The 25,034-nt window shown below is 39.4% G+C and overlaps 2 protein-coding genes across 8 annotated transcripts; one reads left to right on the forward strand and one right to left on the reverse strand.

The window, feature by feature from the left end:
- Window positions 1-4,520: 4,520 nt before the first annotated feature.
- Window positions 4,521-15,945, forward strand: rrbp1a (ribosome binding protein 1a). 7 transcript variants are annotated; one of them, XM_042010392.1, is made up of 28 exons: window positions 4,534-4,628; window positions 4,709-4,753; window positions 6,598-7,564; window positions 8,373-8,542; window positions 8,627-8,749; window positions 9,361-9,513; window positions 9,624-9,742; window positions 9,943-10,096; window positions 11,061-11,199; window positions 11,345-11,535; window positions 11,631-11,668; window positions 11,745-11,820; window positions 11,928-11,965; window positions 12,054-12,135; window positions 12,237-12,274; window positions 12,386-12,464; window positions 12,554-12,643; window positions 12,734-12,811; window positions 12,889-12,978; window positions 13,063-13,155; window positions 13,260-13,310; window positions 13,387-13,467; window positions 13,704-13,787; window positions 14,023-14,106; window positions 14,722-14,805; window positions 14,908-15,006; window positions 15,174-15,317; window positions 15,421-15,945. In XM_042010392.1, exons 3-28 carry the CDS (start codon window positions 6,616-6,618, stop codon window positions 15,457-15,459), a joined length of 3,366 nt encoding a protein of 1,121 aa, XP_041866326.1. In that variant the 5' UTR covers window positions 4,534-4,628; window positions 4,709-4,753; window positions 6,598-6,615; the 3' UTR covers window positions 15,460-15,945. The 7 variants fall into 7 exon arrangements, with proteins under 7 accessions (XP_041866327.1, XP_041866326.1, XP_041866328.1 ...); XM_042010393.1 differs by lacking the exon at window positions 4,709-4,753 and having other exon boundaries at window positions 4,521-4,653; XM_042010394.1 differs by having other exon boundaries at window positions 4,553-4,753; window positions 11,634-11,668.
- A 1,014-nt stretch (window positions 15,946-16,959) lies between these two features.
- Window positions 16,960-19,346, reverse strand: LOC121655624 (cofilin-2-like). The gene is made up of 4 exons (XM_042010404.1): window positions 19,201-19,346; window positions 18,086-18,375; window positions 17,908-17,984; window positions 16,960-17,711 (listed from the first exon to the last, which is right to left on the reverse strand). Exons 1-4 carry the CDS (start codon window positions 19,201-19,203, stop codon window positions 17,593-17,595), a joined length of 489 nt encoding a protein of 162 aa, XP_041866338.1. The 5' UTR covers window positions 19,204-19,346; the 3' UTR covers window positions 16,960-17,592.
- Window positions 19,347-25,034: the final 5,688 nt, after the last annotated feature.

Raw genomic sequence — 25,034 nt, forward strand, 5'->3', positions numbered from 1 at the left:
AGAAGAAGTTGGAAAAAAAAGCAACCTCATGTCCTCTGTCAAAGTGAACCAGGGCCTTTTACTACTCTGGTTGGGTTCATGGTTAGGTGAGCTGCAACGCTGTCTCATGCTGACTAAGCCTTTGAAAGCACCTGCTTCATGTTTAACTGTTCTACACCATTCAAGTGAAAAATCATAATGAATGCAAACAGAGGGCTTGGGGCAGGACTTACAGATCTGACACATGAAACACTCCTCAAATAGAAACTTTTTTGGAAAAAAAAGTGCACCTGCAAGGCTTGCTGACGTAGCTTAAACATCTGAACTCGGAACAGGATGCTACGACCTGGTGATGAGACATGTTTTTACATTCTTTTTCTGCCTTTCCATGTTGCATGTTCTATTGTGTAAAGCTGGTGTAAAAATGTTCAGTAGTACTGGGGCTGTGTGCTCCTACATTGTGCTCTATGAGGGCCTTACATTGCTTTTTTTTTTCTTCTTCTTCTTCTTCTTCTTCATCATTGTAGTTTGGTCTTTGAGACTTTTAGTGGCGACTGAAATTCTCTATATGTTTGGACAGTAGTTCCCAATCTGGGGTCGCGAAAGAGCACAGGGGTCCACAAGGTTTTGAAAGTACAGATCCTGTGTGATTAAGATTAAGACTATGTCCACACAGAGACAAGTTGTGGTGTATTTCTAACTTTGCATTCATGAGTGCATCCAACTCCATTGTTGAGTGTAATTGTTCACATACTTGACACCAGAGGATTCCACTAGCACAATGGTTCCCAACATATTTTCTTTGAGGACCCCTTCATGCAACTACCTGTTTCTGCCCCATGCTGAAACCATGCTTGGTCATATGCTTTGATTAGGTGCTTCTCACCACAGATGATGCATTTTGGCTGAGTCCAATTATTTGCGTTGATAAAACCAATTAACTTGCAACGTACAGCATTACTTAGAAAAAGGACAATTATCTGCACTGTGGCATTTTCAGACATGTCATAAATAAAATGGTATAGGAAAACTCCATGTTTCCAGAACAGACATGAACTACTCCACCAGCTCACTGACCACACTAAACCACAGCTCATGGACCAAAACTGATTGAATGTAGAAAATGTGGCCTACTAAATAGCTTTTTTTTTTAAATTTGACCAAGGATATGTTTTAAAATATTGTATAGCTGATTTTAATGACACCCTTTTTTATTCACTCTGAGATCTGGTTTTAAGTTTTCAGGCTTCCAAAATGCAGGTTCTATGTAGATGACATGTCCAAATGATAAAAACTGAAGTAGATGCACCTCAACGTCTCTTTGTGGACTTAATTTTAATAACACTGGCTCCAAAAAGTCAAAGCTTTGGGGACCCCAGGTGCTCTTTGGGGGACCCACTTGGATGGTTCAGGGACCCCAGACTGGGAACCACTGCACTAGCTTGCACATTAGAAAGTTGCTGTATTTGTAGGGTGTAAATAAAACAACATTATTTTGTGGAAAATTTGTCTCAGTAGTTGAAACATTCCAGAGAAAACTCAAGTCCATATTTGCCACTGTGCAGGGGCAATGATACATCACAATGTAGGTAATTTTGGACTTGGTTAACAAACTTGTCTTTGAACATTGAAATTGTAAACTACGCATGTTTATCTTTTATTTATTTATTTTCTTATAAGGGCAGTGATTTATTTCAGATATAAAAATGCTAAATATGTTGATATGTGGCGTGCCTGTGCTTTTTCCATTATCAAAAAAAGATGTCTATATAATGGCATTGCTTAATTAATGACCAAGATAATAAACAAGATAACTGCTCAGACCCCAAATGAAAAAACAAACAAACATAAAATAAGTATGAATCTGCAGTCATACAGCTTAAAGGTAGATTGTGTAAAAAATGATTAGCATCCAGTGGTAAAGATGGGCAAAGTGATGACTTCAAATGTGAAGCACAGTTGTGAATGGACTGTGGCTGTCACTGGCTGAAATTCTTCCACACAAAAACATGCTTTCTCCTGTGAGTGGATTCAGTGGCCTCAGGTACAGCAATAACTGCACCACAGGTAACTTTTTCACATTCGTGTACATGTGTACTGCCTTCCTCTATATGCCTTGTAAGTCGTTACTTATCCCAAACAGTGTTCTAGCACTTATCAAACAAAACCAGCGCTGCAGTGTTACAGAACTTTTGCAGATTGTCTCAGCGACGCATTGACAGGGGCTGTTTCACTGTGAAAGTTCATTGATTTGATTCAACTGTTAATTTGGCATCCATCTTGCATCCTACCTGTACTGTGAGCTCTCTCCACCCAGTAAAAGACCGTCTTATTTTTATTCTTGATTTTGATCTCTTTCTTTTTTTGTTTTCCTCTCTTCCTCCAACGGTGCTTGTTCCAAACAGTTGATGTCTTTATGTCCGCTTGCTAGCATGTAACTCGGCTGCAACATCATGTGGCGTTCTGGTTCAAAAAGTTTTTTAGCGAGGTTTCTCCAGCCCCTGGATGCTGCTGCTGGGCAGCGATGGCTCCAGGAATGCACATAATAGGTGTCACTGTGCCATCAAGCAAGTTCGGAACACAGAGTTTTAAGGCGAACAGTTACACACTGCATCTTTAACAGTCAGATGGTTCTTACTTAACATACAGAGTTGTCTGTCTATTCAGAGACACCATAGTAAAAATAATTAAACAAATATGGTAGCTGCCATGTATGTGGACCCACGGAAAATACAATAAAATGGTTAATTCTAGGAGAATTTAAAAAAAAAAAAACTTATTTTAGTAAAGTGATTAGATTTTTTTTAACAAACATTTTCTCTCATTGACCTTTTCTTTTGTTACATGCTGCACATTTAAATGGGTCATCTGGAAAACTTATTCTCCTTATTATCTCCTAATTAAGTCTTTTCTGCCTCCCTGTTCCTTAACTCACTCATTTATTGAGTGGAGTGAAATTAAGTAAAATCCTGGTTAAATACAAATAGCAGCTTATGAGGTTTTTGCTACTACCATTTGCCAGATTGTGTTGTTTTGTAAACTTTTGTTATGTAGTACATACTGTATCTTTTTCATTTCAATAGCAGTGTATTAGTTAAGTCACACGGGCACATCTTATTGAAAGGAACACATGGCTCTTTACATGCTATAAGTAATTAGGCAATAAGAGAGGAATTGTTGTGGGAATGTGTAGAGACTCCCCCAGGCTTGAAAGACTCCAAGAGAGAATAATAAAGGGTCTGGTTAAAGTAAAATAGCCAATAAATAAGATGCAACTTTGTGTCATGCTACAAGATTATGAAAAAGGGATGCCTCCAAGGAGTGACATTTATCACACATGGGTGAGACATTTGGATATATACCAAGAATTTTGACCTAGAAAAATTGAGTCTTTGTCTGGCATTATCAGAGTATTTGTTATGCATTGGTTTAAAAGGTTTCCAGAGGTTCACAATTTACTGCATGCTCTAATTGCATTTAAAACAACACCTTAACTTCTTTGACAACAATTTTATAATTGGGAGTTTTCTCAGCTCCTATCTTGAAAGTGAGCAAATTTAACAGATGCTGAACTTATTATAGCTGACATAATGCAGAGTCAGAGTGAGAAAAAGGAGTGAAAACAGTCACATCAGTTGCAACAGATATGCAAAATAAAGACACATTCACTGGCTTTGGTTCAGTGAACTTGGTGGCCTGCTTCTTTTGTAACTGTCAGGGCTGACTGCATAAGGATGGTTTATTTTTTAAATAATTTACCGAAGCAACATATTAATATAATCCTGAAAAGAACACTTATATGTATTGTGGATATGTGTTATTAGTTTTTCTTATTTACCTTTAACATTATATTTTGGAATTTCACAAGTTGTTAACTTTTGTTTGAGAAACTAAACTCATATTGGAAAGTGAAAAATGTGTTCCCCCTATGACAAAGATAATGTAGATTGATATGTAAATTAACTATAGCAAATGTCTCCACCTACATTATATTATTAAACAGTTTTGTTGAACAGTCTAAGCTGAATCTGAGACGAAGACTCCAATTCAATTTTAGCTAATAACATTAAAAATATTAATTTGGGGTAAATGTAGACAAGATTGTGCTCAAGGTAAACTGAAAACTTAATTTTACAGTGCAAACATTACAAGGTTGGTTGGCAGTACTTTTACAAATTATATGAAGAACAAACAGACTTACTGTTTTGTTTTATTGCAAGATAATGAAGAATATGAAAAGGTTGTTTTCGAACAAACTATAAAGAATGTTTTTCTACAATAACACTTAACAGCACTACTACTCAGCGTAAAAAATGTTCTTTTTTTTAATTGAACGTGTATTTTCAGTAAAGGTTCACTTAAAGGAATTGATTATTAAATGTATTGCATACATTTATTTAATCGTTCAAAACAAACCCGTTTTGTTTGTCTGAAAGACGTAAAACTCACTTTTAAAAAAACAACAAAAACTACAATTCCCAGTAACACTATTTCCGGTTTTAACTTATTCCAGCCAATCAGGAAGCTTCTGAATTTATGGCCGCTCTCAGGGGCACAGGGCCAGCGCGTCTAGCCAGCTCGAAGTGCCACGACTTCACAGCAGACCACGGATCCATCGCAGTGAGGGGGAGAGCAGTGGAAAAAATCAAGTTAGCTGCATATCTGTATAATAAGGTAGCTTTGAGCAGAAGTCATTACATTTACAACTCTTTTGTTTTTCTGCCCTCAGCCTCTGTCATTTGAAGCAAGGAGTCGTAGCTTTATCACCAGCGCAGTAAGTGTGGGATTCTTGGAATTTTTTTATTCTCTGAGCCTGGGTTAGCTAGCTTGGAAAGCTATCCAGTGCTAAACCCTGGGATAAGTAATAATATAGAGATTCCATGTTAAAGTTATCTATTATTATTTTAAATTATTTTATGTAGTCAGTAGTTTTATTCTTCGCTTCAGAGAGCTGTATTTTTCTCTTTTCTTTTTCGTGAACCGACACTTGGTATGCAGGAAATTAGCAAAGTTCATTGATTCATAGTGTTAGCTCCAGAGCTAGCTGGAAAGTAAAGATAAAAAGCAAATAGCACGTGATCGTTGCAATATTGCGAAGTCTTTCGTTGCTTTGTTGAATTTGTGACGGCGGTAAAGGTAGGATATATTATGTTAACCCGAAAGCCCCTCTCACTTGTCTCGGTGCCACGATTAGCTAGGTGTTAAATAAACAATCGGGGAAAGTTATTCAATACAGAGCTTTTTAATTAAATTATGATAAAAAAAAATAGTTGTTTTTTTATTATTATTTTTGCATAAATAGTCCTTACATTGTGTCTTGAAGCCAAACTAATAAAAGATTAAGACAGACTTTTTCTTTTGTTTTCTTGTCTGAATGCACTCACTGTGGAAATTCCAATGCCCATGGTTAAAATAGTTATTGTCAAGTACAAAACTGACTATGGCTTGTAACACCGTGGTAAGTCAAACCTTATGTACCGGAGATTTGCTTTCACCGTCCACGAACCAGTTTTCTTGAAGTGCTCGTCTTTAGACTGCGTGGAGATGTACTGACGTGTGACTACACATCAGGACGCCGGCCAGCCTTTTTCCTTGCCTCTTTTGCTTTTAGACCCTGCAATAAACGGGGACTCTGGGCTCTATTTTGATTATACTAAAGTGGCTCAGCAGTTTTCCAAAAAAAGAAAAAAAAGTCTCCATGTTACTTTGTTTTAAAACTATCCACCACTATATTCTCTCTCTCTAGAATGTGTGTTTTCTTGTGGGATAACATTCCTAATAATATTGGAATATAAACATGAATATATGTAATAGTGCTGTTGTGAGAAAGTCTCTTAACTTGTCATCTATTCTAGAAGCTTTTCCTGCCCTGCAGGCTCAACGTTCTGGTTTGTGACAAGAGCTGCAGTTAAAAGGCTCTTCAAGGGTTGTTTTTACAGGGCAGGAAATTAACACCAACCACCAGCCAACTTCTGGAAATGTTTTTCCATTTTTGCCTGCACCCTTTTTTTTGGACTAGTACTGTGCTCAATTGCATCATGTGGCACATTACAATATTTAGTATTTCAAAACGATGATGTTAAGGTTACAAGAAAGCAAACAGTGTTGAGTAGTGTTCTTTTATAAGTTTAAAACTTCATACTTTGAGCAATGAAACAATCAAAACCTTACTCAAAACTTAATAGTCAGCTTCTCAAATAGTGTATGAGATGCAGGGAGAACAATTTAGTTCTACAATCATATTGAAAACTGTAATGCGTGTCTAATGCTAGTGCTCTCTGCTTCACATTTGATTTACTTTGTGGGCAGCCTGCAGATGAGCGTTTATGGAGATAATAGTGACACCTTGAGGCTGTTGAAGGTAAAGACGAGGCAGGTTCTTCACAGCAATATGTGAAAAAAAATTTATTTCCCTGCTGTCTTATAAATGCTGCTCTCAGATTATTTTTGAATAGGAAAGGAAGCCTTTAGGATTTTTTATTATCTGTATAAACTACAATTACTAATACTACTTTTGTTCTTTGTAGAAATTACTTATCTGCCTTTGTCTTCATAACAAAATATCTTTTAGCATAATGGCCTGTTTTGTTGTTACCTGTGTCCCTACTCTCTTCTTAGGTTAACTAAAATCAAACAATGGATATCTATGACCCCCAGACCCTTGGGATTATGGTATTTGGTGGATTCATGGTGATCTCTGCTGTCGGGATTGCCCTTGTGTCCACCTTCTCAATGAAGGAGACTTCTTATGAGGAGGCCCTGGCTAAACAACGCAGAGAGTTAGGGAAGATGCAGTCTGTTCGTTCTGAGAAGAAGAAAAAGGACAAAGTATCTGAGAAGAAGAGTCGTGGAAAGAAGAAAGAAGAGAAGCCCAATGGTAAAATCCCAGATCAAGAGAAGCCCGACGAGGCAGCTGAAGCTGACTCTGAAGCTGACCCAGTCATTGAACCCGCTGTAGCCCCAGCTGCATCTGCTGCTCCTGCTCCCACCCCTGAGCCTGCCCCTGCTGTTGAGGTTAAACCGGCTGCAGCTTCCATGGCTGCAGAGACACAGCTCAAAGTTGCAGCTGAACCAAGCTCTGTTGCTGAGCCCTCACCTAAAGACAAGAAGAAGAAGAAGGTGGCAAAGGTGGAACCAGCATCAACACAGCCAGCTCCAACTGTGTCTGCTGCACCAGTAAAGTCTTCAGCAGCCCCTGCCTTAACCCAGGCCCATGTGTCTGCTCCAACCAAAGCAACCACCCCATCCTCCGCCCCAGCTAAGTCTGCCACATTGGCCAAGTCTTCCCCTGTCTCTACCAAGTCTGCTCCTGCTTCAGCCCCTGCCAGTGCATCAGCAAAGTCTGCCCCTACCCAAGCTAAAGCTGCCCCTGTATCAGCCAAGTCCATGCTTGCCACAACTAAATCTGCCCCTGCAACCACCAAGTCTACACCAGCTCCATCCAAGACTGCTCCAGTGCTGGAGGCTGTCACTAAAGATGTCCCAGTAATGGCTGTGCCCCCCGTGGGATCTCAGCAGGCTCCTGCTGCTGCAGCCAAATCACAGGAACCAAAGAAGAAGGCCTCAAAAAAAAAGACTGAGTCTGGTAAGCACATCATCTGGAGTATATTTCTACGTTTTGCATTTGGGATTTTATCCTACATGTAGATTTGAAATTTATTTGAACATTTTTAGAGCTTTAAAGTGGTAATCAAAGATGGTAGTTTTAAAAAATGAAACCCACAATCTCAGTGTAGGTTTCTACACCTTATCCAGGAACTTTTTCTCGAGGATCAGAGGTGCTGTTGTTAATCAATATTGCTGTTAAAGCGTATAATGTTAAAATTAGCCCTCTCCTTTGAACTAATGGAAATGGTAATCTAGGCAGGAACTACATTAGCCATAACACTGGCGATTATACGTATAATGTTTGGGAAGAAAGAGTGGAAGCATGCCTGCATATCTGAGTAGCATAAACATACACTCCCAGTGTAAGACAGAAACAACCTGTCAGTACTCATGAACTTCCAGCTGTGTACCCACAGTACCAAGGGCAGTGGTGGGTAATGTCTGGCACTCAGCTCTGGAGGGCATAAAGCATACCAACTGGTCCAAACACTGTTGCCCTGTTTTGTTAGCTCACAAAGCCTTTCAGTGCCTCTGAAAGTGAGTGTAGAGGAGGGGTCAGCTTTCTCCCCTTGCCTGAGGCTTGTCTCTGCCTGGTGCCACAATGCACCATCATTTTGCCATCTGAAACTACCCATGGCTCCAGACTCAAAGGAAGAATCTCAGCCTTTTCCTTTTCCTGAAGTACTGTGAACATAGTCATCTCTGTGACAACTTTAAATTCCCTGCCTTTGTTTTTAGCTTTAAATTGATTCAGAATTTCTTTCTTTATTCTCCTGTGATTTTTGTCTTTGCCTCTGCAGTGGCAGCAGGAGACTCTGCTGATGCTCCGTTGTACCTGCCCTATAAGGCTCTGGTTTCCACCATCAGTAGCATGATGTTCAGTGAAGGAGAAGCACATAGACTCATCGAGATCCTGTCTGAGAAAGTCGGCATAATTCAAGACACTTGGCACACTGTAAGAAACACTGCACTTGTACTGGAACTGTACTTGCTGCATTCATTTGAAATTTGAGGAAAAGTTGTTTTGTTTTTTTTAAAGGCCAGCCAGAAAGGAGATCCAGTGGCCATGCTAAAAAAACAGCTGGAGGAGAAGGAGAAACAGCTGGCGACAGAACAAGAGGATGCTTCTGCTGTTAAGAACCGCCTCAGAGAACTCACCAAGGTTGGATACACAAGAGTCTGAAAATGGTTAAAAAAAACAACCATAGCCCACCATCTTATCTAGACCATGTTGGCAGCTATTATGACAAATTAATCATCAGGGAAATGGATTCTTTGAGCTTTACTTTATGCAGAAAGTGTAGTTTAGTTGGGTTGTAGTTTTGGGCTAAATTCCACCTTATTAATTGTTTGACAAATGTAAGTTGATGTTTAGCTTTGTAATATTCTTTGTCCTGAAGGTGGCACTAGAGGAAAGCTTACAAAATCTGCTGAAAGTACAAACCATATTTTTGAGGAAGCGTGGGAGGGTTCGTGCAGTTTCTAAATATCCATGTCAGTTCATGAAAGTCAGAATTCATCCTTAGGGTTGCACAGTTTTGATAAACATTTTAATATGTCTGCCAACCAAAAGATTCAACCATCTTTATATAATTAAAACCAGAACCATCTTCTTGTCTTGAACCAGATGATGAATCAATATTGCAGCACAGTAGAAAAAGCCACTATATTCTTAGTAAAAAATGTAATATTTGTCTTGACCCCATGACAGTTGTTAAAAGTTAAATATCTCCATTAGTATTACAGTTCATCTGACTGCTTTCTGCTTATCAGGAGCTGTCTGCTGAAAAGTCCAAGGTGGCCAGTGTGGAGACGAGACTGAGTTCCCAGCTAAGTAAGAGGGAGCAAGAAATGATTGCTCTGCAAGCCCGCATGCAGGCCAGTTACCAGGACCACGTAGCCCAGACCCAGAGGCTCAATGCAAAGGTCAGTTCTATGAATATTACAATTCATTTTAAAATTCACTGGGCCACATTTTGTGCTTTAATTCCTTCCCTGGTTTGTTTATTAATACATGAATTTGGAAATGAATGCAGATCCTGAGCCTGCAGGACCAACTGGAAAAAGGCCCCAATGCCCAACTTGCCCGTCTACAGCAGGAGAACTCAATACTCCGCGACGCTCTCAACCAAGCAACTAGTCAAGCTGAGAGCAAGTGAGCCTAACAGTGCAGGAATTTAAAAGCAAGGGTTTATAATAGCAGGCATTTGACCTGTTTTATATTAAGTGACTGTGAATTTAGTGCGTGAACAGATTCAGATGTTTGTTTGGAGGCGCAGGCCTGAAGGCTGAATTATATGTTTGCAAGCCATGTGTCTTTACTTTGTTTCTCCCTCTTTTTCATTCTGCTCTCAGGCAAAATGCAGAGCTGGCCAAACTGCGACAGGAATGCACAAAGTTAACCAAGGAGCTCGGAGAGAAGACAGAAAGTCTGCTTGCTGATGAGCAAATCAGGAAAGGGCTGGAGGCCAAGGTCTCCACCACAGAGAAGCAGCTCTCGGTGCTACAGGTTGGCCTAGTCTGTGGGAACACCACATCATCTTCGTGACACATGATCATATGTCCATGTTAAACCAAATCTATTCTTGCCTTTTTTTTCTCTTCCTGCCTTAAACTTAGCTTTTTGCTTCAGCAGCCATATGGTTATGAAGTGTCTTGAAAATGTGAGCCTTTCCCAGCTACTAGTGCGTCCCTCTAATGTTATGGGAAACATAATTGTCGTGTAATCACAGAGCTCAGGGCAAGGCTGTAATGCAGCCATGCAATAATGGGGCTGCAGGGAGCATGCCTCCCCACAACAGCTGGAATGAGTGCATGTCTGAACATGTATCCACTCCAGCCGGCTGTAATAGGCTGTAAAAGTACAAGAACAGTCTGTTGCTATTTATAACGTGACTTTTAGAAAGGAAGTGCATTTCTGTCTTAGTCAGTCAATTCACAACTCCTTCTGCTGTCGGACCAAATGGTTTCATAGTGGTGGAACACTAAATCTAAACAACTTCTGGTTATTTAGAGCAACTTGGTCAGTAATTCTGATAGTTTATGTCAATTATTAACTTTCATCCCTTCCAGCCACTTAGGGCCTTTGAACAGGTTGTGTTAGATAAAAAAGGCCACACACCAGAAGCTGCTTCTGAAAAATTTAATGTGACGTTTTGGGCGCCTCCCCATCTTCAGACATTGCATAACCTTTCTTCTTTAAACAGGTTGTACAGTGGGGGTAGGCCAGAAGCCAGTATGCATTTAACTTTCTGAAATTTGAAAATATTTTCAGATTATCTGCTGTGATTTGAGTTGACATTTAGCTGCCGTGACTCACTCCGTCATGCAGGCACAGGCAGGCTAATCGAATTCCTACAATTTCAAAGCACTTCCTTCAAGACATTTGCCTATGAAGAAAAATACATTTTAAAGTTGCATCAGAAAAACGTTTTCCCTCTGCTGCATGACACAGTTTGATCAATATCTTTTAGGGGAGCCATGCAGAAGCTGAGCAGGCATTGCAGAAGAAAGTAGAGGAGGTATGTGAGGAGCTCAGAGCAGCACAGACTAAAAACAACAGCCTGCAAGCAACTTTGGAGAAGGCCCAACAGGACAGCAGCTCAGTGTCAGGTGAGAGTAGGAGGGAATGGGTTTTAATGCTTATCAGAATTTAAGCGAATTGTTTTTTTTTGTTTTTTTTTTTTTGTTTGTTTGTTTGTTTTTTTTTAATTGCAGAATTTAAAAATATGGAATAAGTTGTGTATTGTCCATGCAGAGTGTCAAGCACGTATAGGGATGCTGGAGGCTGAGATCAGGGAGCATTCTGCTCAGGTGGATGCCCTTAACGCTCAGCTGAAAGAGACACAAGCAGAGAAAAACCAGCTTGTCCAGCAAGTGACTACCATCAACTCTCTGTTAGAGGCCAGTCAGAACAAAAAGGAGGAGGACAACAAGGATGACAAAGAGGTAAAGCATTTGTTTGCAGTGTTGTTTGGCTAATTAGAAAAGCCAAGCCTAACATGTTCAGCCAGCCCTCAAGATGTTTGTTGTTTCTTATTCAGCAGGCAGATATGGCAGAACTGGAACATCTAAAGCTCTGGTGAGTGTTTGATTGTCTTTTGCAAAATGAGATCCGGAGTTGGTTAATTTTCTGACTGAAGCACTATTCCCTTCAGCCTTCAGGAGAGAGACAGCCAGCTCAGCTCCCTTCATGAAGAACTGAAGCAACTGCAGACAAAGCAGGAAGCTGCTGTAAGTCTTACAAACACCTGCTGTCAAAAAGCATCACTACTTGCTTATTGCCAGTATTATTTCTGATGCTGCTGATGATAATCTCAAGTCATCTCTTGCTTCAACAGGAGAACACTATCGCTGAGCTCGAGCAAAGAAATAAGAGGTATGGTAAGCTTTTGTTATCCGTCTATGTGGCTGCACTTATCATTTGCTTTCTGATAATTTATGCTATTTTGTATGGTGTCATTCAGTGAGGATAATGACCTCATCACATCACTTCAGGATGAACTTAAAAACCTCAGAGAGGAGACAGCGCAACTTAAGAACACAACAGTAAGCTTTGCTCAGTGTGTTAATGTGCATTCTACTCAGGGAGCAATGCTGCAGAGCACAAATTTATGAGATGTATTTACGTGTTCTCTCTGTTTTAATAGTCTGATACCTCCACAGAGATGGCACTACTAAAGAACAGGTAGTTAACTGCACTTGCACAGTTCTTCGGTCTCATTCTTTCAAGGTTCTGTCATTTAGATCTGTTTTTTTTTTTTTTTTTTTTTTTTTTTTTTTTTTTGCTTCTCCATAGTCTGGCTGAGAAGGATGCTCTTGTTGCATCACTACAGGAGGAGCTGAGAGAAGCAAAAGAAAAGACGGTAACTGATACAGTAAGTCTTTTTATTTGCTATTGGCTCATCAGTTGACATCAGATTGCAGTTTATCACCGTAGTGAATATGCCATCCATTGCTGTGACAGGATGCTGAGGCACAATTGGCAGCTTTTCAGACCGAAACCAAAGATACTCTCCAGTTGCTCTTCCCACAGATCCCAGTAGAGGCAGAGCAGGTATAAATGGGAGATTTCACAAAATAAATAGCTGAGTGGTGAATTGTCACAGTAATGATTTTTATCTGTATTGTTTTTCTCCTCATTTAGTCCAACTGGTTGCAAATATTTACACAGAAAGCTCAGGAGACTCTCAGCCATGAGTCTCGGTCAAGCACAGCATTGCCAGTAAGCAACATGCTTCTACTTTATGAACTGGTGTAAATTTCCCAACAGAGGATCTGAATGTGTTTGTTTGGTTGTAGGAGTTGCTTGAGAAATTGAAGGAGGCAGAGGAAAGCCATGGCTCCCTGCAGGCAGAATGTGAACAGTACAGGACTGTCCTGGCTGAAACAGTAAGTGACTAAAATCATAACAGGGTTGTACAACATGGCACATGCTTATCGTGCTCATGGATCAATGTTCCTTTTCTCTATTAGGAAGGAATGCTGAAACATCTGCAGAATAGTGTGGAGGAGGAAGAGCTGGTGTGGAAGTCAAAAATGGCAAATGTGGAGGAACAGTTGAAGGAGGCAAGTTAGACCTACTTTAAATTACTTGGATGTTTTCAACCACATTCAAATAAGTTTAACAAAATTTGTAAAACCTAAACTTTAATCTCTTGTATCACTACCAGGCTTTGCAGAAAGTTATCACGCTGGAAGCAGAAAACCAAAGTGTAGAACAGGTGCATGTTTTTTTAATATAAAACACCTCTAAGATTAACAAAACCTCTAAAGTAACAAACATACTTTTGGTGGCAGTTAAAGGAGCAGATGATGCTTCTGGAGGCCCAGCTGGAAAAGCAGTCGGACAACTTGGTGACCTCAGAGGAGATGGAGCAGGTACCCCAACAGCAATTATTAAAGCTAGCACATGATGAACAAGCACATTTTAAGCATTAGATTCTGGGGAGAGAAAAGAATTTGTGATCTCTGTACAGAATTAGTGGTAAGTGTTTAATGCAGAATTAGCTCTGTGTGCTTCCTTTTGCGCATTTAAAGACAACAGCCTCTTTGGGTGCAGTTGCAGCAAAGCTTGTCTAACATCTGTTTCTCGTTGTGCTGCACTTTGTGCCCAGCTGAAGGTGCAGCTGTCTGAGTATCAGAGCCAGCTGGATTTGGCTCAGAAGGAGGCTCGGGCACACAAGGAGGAGCTTGAACAGGTGAATTTGCTGACATGATCCCCTTTCCATCCACCAGACAAGAATATGAACAAATTCAGTAACCAGAATGACAGAGGTGGAGGGGGTTAAGTATGACTGTTTGTCAAGAAATGGATGGAAATTGCTCCTTCACACATGCAGTCGGCTTGGTGAAGTTTCAGTGACGTGTAAACACAAAGCTGATTCATCCGTAGCAGTTACATAACCAGTGACTGGTGACGGCTTCCTGTTTCAGGTCAAAGAGCAGCTGGGAAAGATCACGAAGCAAGCTCAGGGAGAGCAGAATGGCCCAGCTGAGACTGAACCCAGTCAGGTCAGGGTGCGAAAGTCACAGGGCACCCGTCACTTCCCTTCAGAAAGTACTGGACAGCTACTGGAACAGCTCTCCATAGATCTCCTTTATTTGTTTTGTTTTTAGTCAGTTTAAAAGTTACCTTGGTTCAGTTTCAGAGAAAATCCAAAAGGTTACATTTGACACTAATTTTATTTGTGCAGCACATATCCCCAGAATAAAGGATGTGGCTACAAAACCTCAGTACAGGCTATAACAGATGACCTTTGATTCAGGGTTGCTGTATTTTCAGTATGTCCAGTACTCCAACAAGATGACTCTTCATGCTAACCACAGTTTGCATCTACTGCGTGGATCTAACACTAACAACTATTAGTTCTGTGACGGCATGCTCACCTCTTCTTTGTTTTCAGTTATTTGTTTATATTAACAGCTCAAAGCTTGTGTGTTGACTTTAGCCTTTCACCTAAAATAGTGAGAGGAAACTAACTTCGTGCTCAGGTTTTCATAGCTTTTAATACCCGTGTGTGTGCGTGCAGTGCTGCTGCTTTCACACATGAACCTCTGAACATGCATGTTTGCCCTAACCCTCCAGCAATCCATTGTGTAATTGATAGTGCGTTTGTATGTGCCCGCTGTCAGGTTCAGAACGACTTGAGTCGGACAACAGAGAAGCTGCACGGGGAGGCGGCCCAGAAGCAGCAGCTCTCTGAGGAGTTTGAGCAGGTAATAGCCATCATAAAGGCACTCATTATGTTCACAGTTCTCAGTTCTGGGCCACTAATAAGCTCTTAGTGGATAACATAAACATGTGTTGTCCACTTCCAGGCCCAGAAGACTGTAGTAGAACTTCAGGCTCAGCTGGATCTGTTAAAGGTTTCTGCAGAGTCTCCTCAATCGGATACTGAAGATGTTGCTCAGCTCAAGGTGTGCAAGGATAATGTCCTTTTCTGTTAATATCAGCATGTTTTGGTAACATTAAGTGTGGTATTGCACAGATGGCTATGTGAGCAAGTTTCATCTCATTTTAATACCGTATAGTCTTATTTAATGATGCCACTTCAAAGTCATGTCTCCCCCTGCTGTTCACACAGGAACGCTTGGAGAAGGAGAAGAAGCTGTCCAAAGACCTGGGCCAAGCTGCTACCAAGCTCCAGCAGCTTCTCAAGGCCACTCAGGACCAGTTGACCAAAGAGAGAGAGACTGTGAGAACATTACAGGACCATCTGGACGGCAAGGTGAGATACTGGTGAAAGAGCACAAATGTGTCTTTTTAAGTGAAGACTGTTTTAGCCTCTGCATATTTCATCACTAATCTTTATGCAATTTGTGTTTTTCAAGGGAGAGTTTGTGGAACTGAAGGAAGGAACATCGGTCTGAGAAGAAGCTCACTGCGGATTAGACAAAAACTGCCAACTATGCCTTATGATTACCATAGTTATGCATTCCAAAATGGTTTCTTTCTTGTACTGTAGTTGATTGCATTTGTTGCAGCTGTAGGAATCAAATATTTTGTGTAATGAACATTACATTCAAAGTAAGATTAGAGGGGAGAATCCTGCTGCAATCTTTACTGAACCCACATTCCTTCTACAATTCTGACTATGTCAGAAAGTTATTTATCCCCTTGCCTTATATTCCAGACATTTCCCCATAGTTCAGTGTTAAAAGGGAAGTCGAATGTACGTCAAACGTACATCAACCTGTGCAATTACTTTGTATGTCTTTTCTATGTGGTTGAATGATGGGAACATTTTATGGTCTATCGACGCAGTACCTTTAGGGCCTGCTTTCCTCTGTAGCTGGCTGCCAATAACACTCATGGAATTTGTATGAATGAATAAACTACAGTGTAGCAAACTATAATCCTGTTCAGTGTTGTAGTTGCTGTAAAGGTGCAATATCTGCAGATGTGTTGCATGTTTCATTGTGACTTGACTTTATCAAATGGCAAGCTTGCAATTGTTTACTGTCCAGCTTCCTCAACAGTTAACAGAACTGACTGGGAACTGCAATCGCATTTAACAGTAAAACATCTTGCAAGCGTGAAATGTTGGTTGAGGGGGGGTGGGGGGACTGTCAACGCTCTGCTGTGTACAGAACGGTCTCTGACAGGAAGTATTACTACACAGCAACATCCTTGCTGTATGTTCTCACACAGTAGAACTTGAGCAGCACAGAAAAGAAACTTTAAATTTTTACGCAGCTGCTTGTAAGAGTAGCATTGTGCTTTTTGAAGGTTTAGATCCAGTTTGCACCAATGGACATCAGGAAATGTAATGAAAGACAGAGGTCCCTCTTCTCTCCCTTGATCACTGCTTTCAAAAGAAGTTACATAGAGGGTGGGGTCTTTCAAAAAGTCAAACTAAACCTAGCATTTAAAATCTTATTCGACTTGCAAAAGTAAACTACTGTTGGACTAAAGGGTACAGACCACTTGTGACAAGTTTCAACAGATGAGTAATTTCTAAGGCGGTGCTTAAGCGCTGTAAAGCCAGCCTTCCTCAAGTCATGGTGACGAGTTCCTGCTGAATGTTGGTGTTAGTCCTTATTTGGGCTGTATTTGAGATACACAAACCACATCACCGAAACACTGGCTTGGGTGATTGTAAGCAGTAACAAAGGATGTATGTTGATGCAACTTTATGTAAATCTTTAGCTTGACCTTAGATGCATCCATACGTTTATAAATTCTCAAATTTCATGACGCTAATGTTGCATCAGGCTTGACAGGCAAACGGGTCAGGTCTTGCTCTTCTGCTGATTTGCATTGCTAAAGGAAGCATGTTTTCAGGTTGTCCATACCCTTATATCTTAGACCTTCCCACCCTTAAATTTGGCAGCAGTTTTAACTTCAACTCAGGAATATTTCAGTCAGGATTGGGTTAAATGCAAAATATTTATTTTCATTCAAGAGTTCATATACCAAGTATGAGAATTTTTCACAGATTTCTATGACCAAAAAGTACAATGTTTTCATATCCAAAAAAGGTCAAACATGAACTCTTGTATTCTGCACAAACACTGATATGTAGAACAATAACACCATTTATAAAATGTGATGGAATTAGATTGAATTAAGTGATGTTTGTCATTTGTGATCTTGGTGATGAAACAAGGCATTTTGACCCAATATGCTGAAGGTGTTTAATAGCACATTGTAAGCATGGAACAACTCATGACTTTAAAATGAAATTTACACTGAATATGCAAAAACTTTGTACACAAAAATAGATTTACTGGCTGAATTATGTTTAGACTCAGACATAAATGGCCATCCAAATTAAGAATAATTTCTGCACAAAGCTGCCAAACTGTGCTACAAATCGTTAACACAGAAAGGACATCAGTGGTTTGTGTTACTGGGATATACCCCAATACCATTCAGAGCCCAACCCTTCCCATTAAGCTTCGACACAGTCACATCATTTGGAAATGTTGACATCACCCTCTCAAATTTGTTTAAGTTGACTTTATTTGAAACAAGGAAGAGATCGTTCATTGCTTAGTTCACTAGTAGCCAGTGACAGGATGACCTTCAACTTTGATAACGCCTTTTCCCACTTTCTCTGCAAAATTATCCCTGGTTCCATAATCTGAAAGGTCATTCATCTGCAGCTCATGCTTGATACCTGTCAAAAGATACAAGAGGGAACACAGTTCAGCACAAACTCTGAATGCCAACAATTTCAAAAGAAAATCTGAGACAGGATGACTGAAGCCCTTTCAAACATGGTGGTGGCAGGGACATAGATTAAAAGTATTTCACATTTAAAAATGACTTTTACTAAAGAAATAAAAGTTCCACAAAAAGGATCCAAAACATACCTGTCAGGATCTTTTTAAGAGAGTCTTTCGAGCTAGCGTACTGCATCTTTGCTTTGATGGGTGAAGACTCAGGAGCCCTGGCATAAAAGAAATCATCCAAATCAGTTTTACAAAAACTTCTTACTAGTTTGTTCTCTGCAAAAGGAGAAGAAGAAAAAAGGAATTAAAATTCACCTACCACATCACAAAGACCAGCTCCTCTTTCTTACTTGACTCCTTTGTCTCAAAGTGGCAGTCATACAGCATGTAGCGGCATGTGTTTGGATCCAGCAGACCCAGGAAGAACTTGAAGACATCATCCACTTCTGTCAGATCTTTTTCCCGGTAAATTTTCTCAATGATGATTGAGCCTTCTTTGATTTCAAGTACAACTAATCTTATGCGTTCCATCTGATTTGCATCAGTTTTCACTACTTTCATGTCACTGATGATGTCCTTTACTTCGTCAGCAACTGTTACTCCAGAGGCCTAGTGACGGAAAAAAACAAAAAATTTTTTAAATAAAATGTTTTGCGGAAAATGCGAGTGCACACACACAAAAACAAAAAGGGAGGGGGGAGGGGGGAAGCCAGCTGTACAGTGTATGACTGCTTAAAAAAAAAAAAAAAAAAAAAGTAGAAATTTAGTATCAAGACTTAAAGTTGATAAAGTGGAAAACTCCTTTAAAAAAAAAATGGTAATTGACCAAACACAAAGATAAAATTCACAATCTGGGCCTAGGCTTATAGTTCAGTCATTTTTTTTCACTTGTGCTTTGGTTTAGAGAAAAGCAGAAGTGAAAGAAGAAACAGGAAGCTCTTCACAACTAAACTTTGCCAGAGAAATGCCAGCCCCGTTAAGTCAATTAAATGCAAAAATATTGCAATAGCTGTTAAGCAGCAACATGCCATAGGTGCTGCTTCTCTATGAATGTTTAGTGCCTTGGCACTGTAGCATTCCAGTCATTGTGGAACATGTTAGAACAAGAAGATTGTCCCAAGGGATTCTCTCTGAGCAAGTGTGAGGCACGAACAAAGCTCCCTCCATTTTGGAGAGAAACCACACCTTGAACAAAACCCTCCACAGATATCAGATTATCTTTGTTCTTGGCAAACTGCCCCCTCTCAAAAATTCCAGAATGAAACATTTTATTGTAGACACACTGGCAACATAATCTTTTACACCTCTTTAAAGTTATCGTAAAAAAAAAAAAAAAAGTGGTACTTAAACAGTCATTTCTAGCATTTCCTGTGGAGCAAACAGAGCAAACTAACTGGTGTTACATCAGCAGAAATCTAGGACAAAGAAACTCACCATTTTGCTTCTGATGTGTGGAGGGAAGAGACAGCAAAGAAAAAGTAGTGGCAGCAGTCAGATGCTGAGGGTTCATGAGGAAGGAGAGTTGCAGGTTGACTCATGAAGGAGGAGCTGTGGTAAATGAGCACACCTCCAAAAATAGACCCTCCCACTCTTCACAGGTGTGGCACAATTTCAGCTGCAGCCTCAATAATTGCATTTAATCACATTACATCTAAAGCATAAATCAGAACTTAGCACATAAATGCTTAATTTCCCTTCAAATTGTAAAGAAGTATGTCACCAATTTCATCTGATTTACTCTAGTAGATATAGACATGAATCCTGCGTTGTTTTTAGTGACGCTCCAGGTGTCTAAGGGTGGAGCTGTGCATGATATCCATATATGGAAAACAAATCTGTCCACATTGAGAGATGCAGCCCGTTGGCCTTCTAAGGTAAATGCTAGGACAAGTGCTCACATGTTGAAAGAATTTATTTAGGTACCTGTTAAAACTAGGATGTTGCATCTCAGTGAAAAGAGAGTGCCATGCCAATCGTTCCGTGCCAGTGCATAGCTCTTCACACATACTTAATAAGACCAATCTGGATAATGTAATCCTATAAGACAAAACTTTATTTTCATTTGTACAGGTTGTGCAGGTGCTATACTAAGTAGAAACACAGATTTGAGAAAGAAATCAAGAACACTAGCAAGTAAAAGTAACATGATTTTTAACTGATTTCTTTTATAAACAATTAGATGGATTTCTCTGGATAGTCCCACAGTGTAGCAGGGAACCAGGGTCCTTGTTGACAGAAGAGGAGTCAAACACATCATCTGCTTGGGTATCATGGGTCAATCCCCTTCATCACCTCTGACCTCCTTACAAAATTTCTGTTAGTTGTTTATTAGTCAGAATAATGTTTTCCTGTCTGTTTACTTTGGTACTACTACTTCAGAAGGACACATAATTGTTGCATTATTTGTGTCACTAGGCTATTGTGCATGTTCTCATTATTGATTTACAAAATTATAATCAGGAAGAAGGTTAATATTTAATCATGGTTTAAGATAAGTATTTTAATTCAAGGGGAAAGTTCACAAACACCTGACAAAAATATTATGAAGCTCCACCCTGCAGCTTCATCTTTGGATATAAACAAACACATATGCATAGATTTAACTTTAAGAATAAGTACAACATAATTGTCAGTGGGACCATTTTCAAGTAGAAGACTTATACTTCTATTATTCTTTTTTATCTTTGTTTCCAGAGTGAGCTCCACAGTTGAGCTGATTTTTCAGTTTTCAGTTTAATCGTTAAATCACCATAGAGACTTTTTAAAAAATATAGACACTCTGCCCCATCGTTACAGTGGGTTTCCTTCCTCTATGTGAATTTATGGGTTTACAGAGTCAAAGTCCCGCCCCACATCCGGGCTAGTTTCCAGAAAGCAGGGTGCGTAAGCACACATCACAGCTTATCAGCCAACACTGCAAACATTAAAGTATGCAAAAAACCAAAATGTAATTGAATTACTGTAAGGAAGACAGCCTGCTGACGTGTGGAAATGTGCTGTAGTGTTTTTCTTCCTTTTAAGTTTAACATCAAAACTGAAGTTGGGCTTGACTACTAGAGCTAATGGCAACAGTTTTAAAAGTAGTAAAAGGGGAAATACAACCCTGAGCCACGTAGGGCAGGAAATGGCTGCTGCATAGCTCCCTGTGAGCTGAAACATCTTGCTGCTGTAAGCACATTGGGAGTTTGGCCCAAAGCCAGTCAGTTACTGAGAGCCTCCAAATGCTAAAGCTATGAGAACTGTGACATCTGCTGGTATGTTGCAGGAACCAAACTGGATGTTTTATAGACAAAGTTTTCTAAAATCAGCTTATAAATTTTCTTGCCAAGAACTCCTTTAGAAAAATCAAAAACTCTTCTGTCTGTGTGGTCACTGCCAATCATTAACAAGCAAACTTTCACAAGATCCCATATCATAATCTTGAATCTTGAATCTTAAATCATGGTTTATATTAATACACTGATGTTAAACTCATGCGAAAATCAGAATAACTGAGATTTCCCGGTAACATACACCTTTCACTAACTGTAGATGATTGTCTGTCCAGATCTTCATGCTGCTGATCATGTTGGAAGATTCAAGCTAGTTTGGACTTGCCACCTTGGCAATGATAGTCGCACCGCAAAATGGCACAAAACGGTAGCTGCATTTATCGATAGAAAATGGCTGCTGATGTGACGCACACAAACGTATAGTCACTTATTTCGGTTAATTTTATTACAGATTTATAGAATGTTAGCAATTTGTATGACTTGTTAGTGCAATGGCATTTCTTATTAAGCCATAAAAGTTTACATGCTAGAGCATCTAACTTGTTTAGGAAATTAATGTCCTAGACTCTAGACCTGGGCTGCTCAGTGTGGTCCCATGACCAAATTGGTTCCATGTGTTGCAGTAAGGAAACATTCAATACCTTTAAAACACTGACCCTAGTGGACCGGAGCTGGTGATCCCTGCTCTAGGGTGTAGACTCAAAATCAGGGCTATTCATTTCAGTCCTACAACAGCTGCAGTCCTGCAAGTTTTCAATATTTCAACACTTCAACACACCTGACTCAAATAATGAGTCATTGTGCAGAACTTTAGGTCCATTTAATTTGAGTCAGGTGTGTTGGAGCAGGGACTCATTGAAAACCTGCAGGACTGTGGCCCTCGTGGGAATAGCCCTGCTCTAAAGTCTGGGCCCTAGAGCAGGAATCATCCAACTCCAGATCTTTTAGCTAGTGTCCTGCAATGTTACCCCAATGCAACAAACATCTGATTCAACAGCTTGTTGTCAAGTTCTTCACAAGCCTCTTAATGACGCATTATTTAAGCAGGTATGTTGCAGCACGGCTACTTAACCCTTTGATGCATAGTGTCCACTACAGAGAACACATATTTAAAGGCTGTTTTTTAATGTATGCATGGGTGTGGATTGTACATTAGCAACTTCACTGGACATTAGTGAGTCACCAATACTCTGCCACGTATGAAGAATAAATACATTTGGTTTAGTATATATATTTTTATATATATACATTGTAATTACCACGTTTGCCTCAGTGATAAACAGGACAAGAAAATGATCCAGGTGTTTTTATAGAAAATATATATTATATTAATATGACAAGATATTATTTTATAAAGGTTTTCATAGATCAAATAGAAAAATCAATACACTGAGTAAAAGTTAAAATAAGATTAAAATACAGAAAAACATCAATGCGCATTTCTGTACAAGTAAAATATTTTATTTGAAAAAAATGTTGTCCTGTTTCGTAAGAATTCATGCACCAGAGGGTTAAAAAAACTGCAGGACACCGGTTCAAGAGGGGAGGGGTTGGTGATCCCTGTTTGAGTTTGCACTGTCCTGCATGTTTTTGTTTTTTCCAACTCCAACAGACCTGATTCAGATTAACTGAACTGCTTGCCAGTGTATCCCTGCTTCAACACACCTGAGTCAATTGTGCGGAACTTTTTAGGGTGTTAGTCTATTTTATTTTGGTCAGGTGTTTTGGAGCAGGGACACATTGAAAACCTTCAGGACTACAGCCCACGTGGAACCAAACTGAGTAGCCCTGGTGTGGGACATCCATTCATCCATTTTCTATACTGCTTAGTCCAAGTGAGGGTCGTGCAGAGCCTGGAGTCTATCCCAGCATTTATAAGGCGAGAAGCAGGGTACACCCTGGACAGGAGGCCAGCCCTTTGCAGGTCTAGAAAAAAAAAGAAAACTACTTCCAACTATGGACAGAAGGTGGCAATGCAACACTGGTTTAGACCAGTGATCCAGGACAGCAACTATGCTGGCTATTTCTTGTCAAAGCTAAGAAGACTTTACTAGCAAAGAATGTGCTAGCTTAGCTACTCTTTCTTCTACCCAACTGTTTCCCAGCTCCTGTTCATTGCATTTTCTTATGGAAAACCTAATAGCATTGCTAATTTAAGTTATTATTCAAAGCCAGTTAGCTACATTACCGAAAATGTCTATTATTATGCCCCTGATAAGTGTAATTTTGGTTTGATGCTTTTTATTAGCATATATGACTTTTGCATAATGACGTGTTGTATACATGATAATACACAGAACATATTGTGAATATTGTGAAGTGAAATCAAAGAGACAGTATAATAGTCAGTGACTATCTGCAGTTTAACCTTTTTAAAGGCCTAGCCATATGTTCAGTAAACCACCTAAAAAGCATGCCCAAATAAAATGAAGAATTTCTCCACAATAATAAGATTCATATGCATGTTCTTAGTGTCAAGGGACCTCAAAGAAATGTAAACATGTCAACATGCCTAAGTATATTGCAATAAAAAATAGGAAACATGTTACACCCCCCCCCATTTGACACAAGATAAACCCCAATGCTAACAATAACTGAACTGTACACAGATGCAAATGACTACATTCAGCAACAAGCATTAATTTGTGTATTAAAATGTATTCAGCAGCACCATATGTTAACCAACCACTATGCACATGATGATGTGTAGCAACAATGATACACAGATGTTCATAGAGATGCTGTTACAGATTAGAGAAATGGCAAGTAAATGGCTCTCATGTAAATTAATGTGGTAAAATAATGGGATCCCATACGTAAAAGATCCAATTTTAAGTAATAAAATAACAGCAACACAAAACATACCCATCAGGATTTTCTTGAGACAGACTTTTACAATCCTGCAGATCCAGGAGAAACTTTCACGTCTGTCAGATCTTTTCCTGGTAAATTCCCTTCATGATAAGTTTATTATCTACAGTTTCTTATCTATAGTTCAATTTCATTGACCTTCATTGATGTCCTTCACTTTATCAGCAACTCCGGAGGCATAGTGAAAAAACTAAAAAACATGTTTCAGGCCAATGAAAGTCAAGCCAGCTGTGTATGATTTCAATCTATCATCTAAAACGCCTACAGTTTGGTTTCAGTATCAAGATTTATGTTGATAAAATAGAAAACTCCCTTCATAATGCAAAAAAGTAATAAAGCAACACAATTTAAGTGTTCAAAACTTGGTCCGGGACTTATATTTCAGTCATGCTTCTTCCCTTGTGCGTTGGTTCTCAGACAAAAAGCAGACCTCAAAAATAAAGAAACAGGAAGTTCTTCCCAACTAAACTTTGTAAGTGCCAGTTCTGTTAAGTCAATCAAATGTTAAATATATCACACTAGCTTTTTAGCAGTAATATGCCATAGGTGTTGCCTCCCTTTGAATGTTTAAGGCCTTCATACTGCAATACTCAAGTTATTGTGAAACAAAACATTGTCCCAAAAGATTCTCCCTGAGGAAGTTTGAAATATGAACAAAGCTCCCTCAGTTATAGAGAAAAACCACACAAGGCACCACACAAGTGCCTTAAAAGCTCCAGAATTAAACATTTTATTATAGACATACTGGTAATATTGGTGCACCTGAATTTTATATCTTTTTTTAAGTCACTGAATAAATAAATTTGCAGTTAAAACACAGTAATTTCTAGCAAGTTATGTAAAGCCCTCGGGTAAAACTGTAGCCATTAATCAAGGTAGGATTTGTAAATCTAGCAGAAACCTAAGCGAAAGCAACTCACCACTTTGCTTCGGATGTGTGATGAGAAGAGGCACAGAAAAAGTTGCAGTAATACCAGACTCATATTACAAGGAGCTAAGCAAAGAGAGAGACTTAGCACATTACAGGAACATGAGTTAGGCAAGATGTAACAACTAACAGCAAAACAAGTTTGCATGTCACTAATTTTTATGCTTTTGTGTTTCATTTGTAGTTGGTTGCATTTG

The sequence above is a fragment of the Melanotaenia boesemani genome, chromosome 16 (genome assembly GCF_017639745.1).
Source record: "Melanotaenia boesemani isolate fMelBoe1 chromosome 16, fMelBoe1.pri, whole genome shotgun sequence".
Classification (NCBI taxonomy): domain Eukaryota; kingdom Metazoa; phylum Chordata; class Actinopteri; order Atheriniformes; family Melanotaeniidae; genus Melanotaenia; species Melanotaenia boesemani.

Coding starts and splice junctions, on each gene's coding strand:
- rrbp1a (XM_042010393.1), top strand. CDS start 6,616: ATGGATATCTATGACCCCCAGACCCTTGGGATTATGGTATTTGGTGGA. Junction 8,543..8,626: donor TTCAAGACACTTGGCACACT/GTAAGAAACACT, acceptor TTTTTTTTAAAG/GCCAGCCAGAAAGGAGATCC. Junction 9,743..9,942: donor ACTAGTCAAGCTGAGAGCAA/GTGAGCCTAACA, acceptor TTCTGCTCTCAG/GCAAAATGCAGAGCTGGCCA.
- LOC121655624 (XM_042010404.1), bottom strand. Junction 17,985..18,085: donor GAGCTGGTCTTTGTGATGTG/GTAGGTGAATTT, acceptor CTTTTATGCCAG/GGCTCCTGAGTCTTCACCCA. Junction 17,712..17,907: donor TCTTAAAAAGATCCTGACAG/GTATGTTTTGGA, acceptor ATCTTTTGACAG/GTATCAAGCATGAGCTGCAG.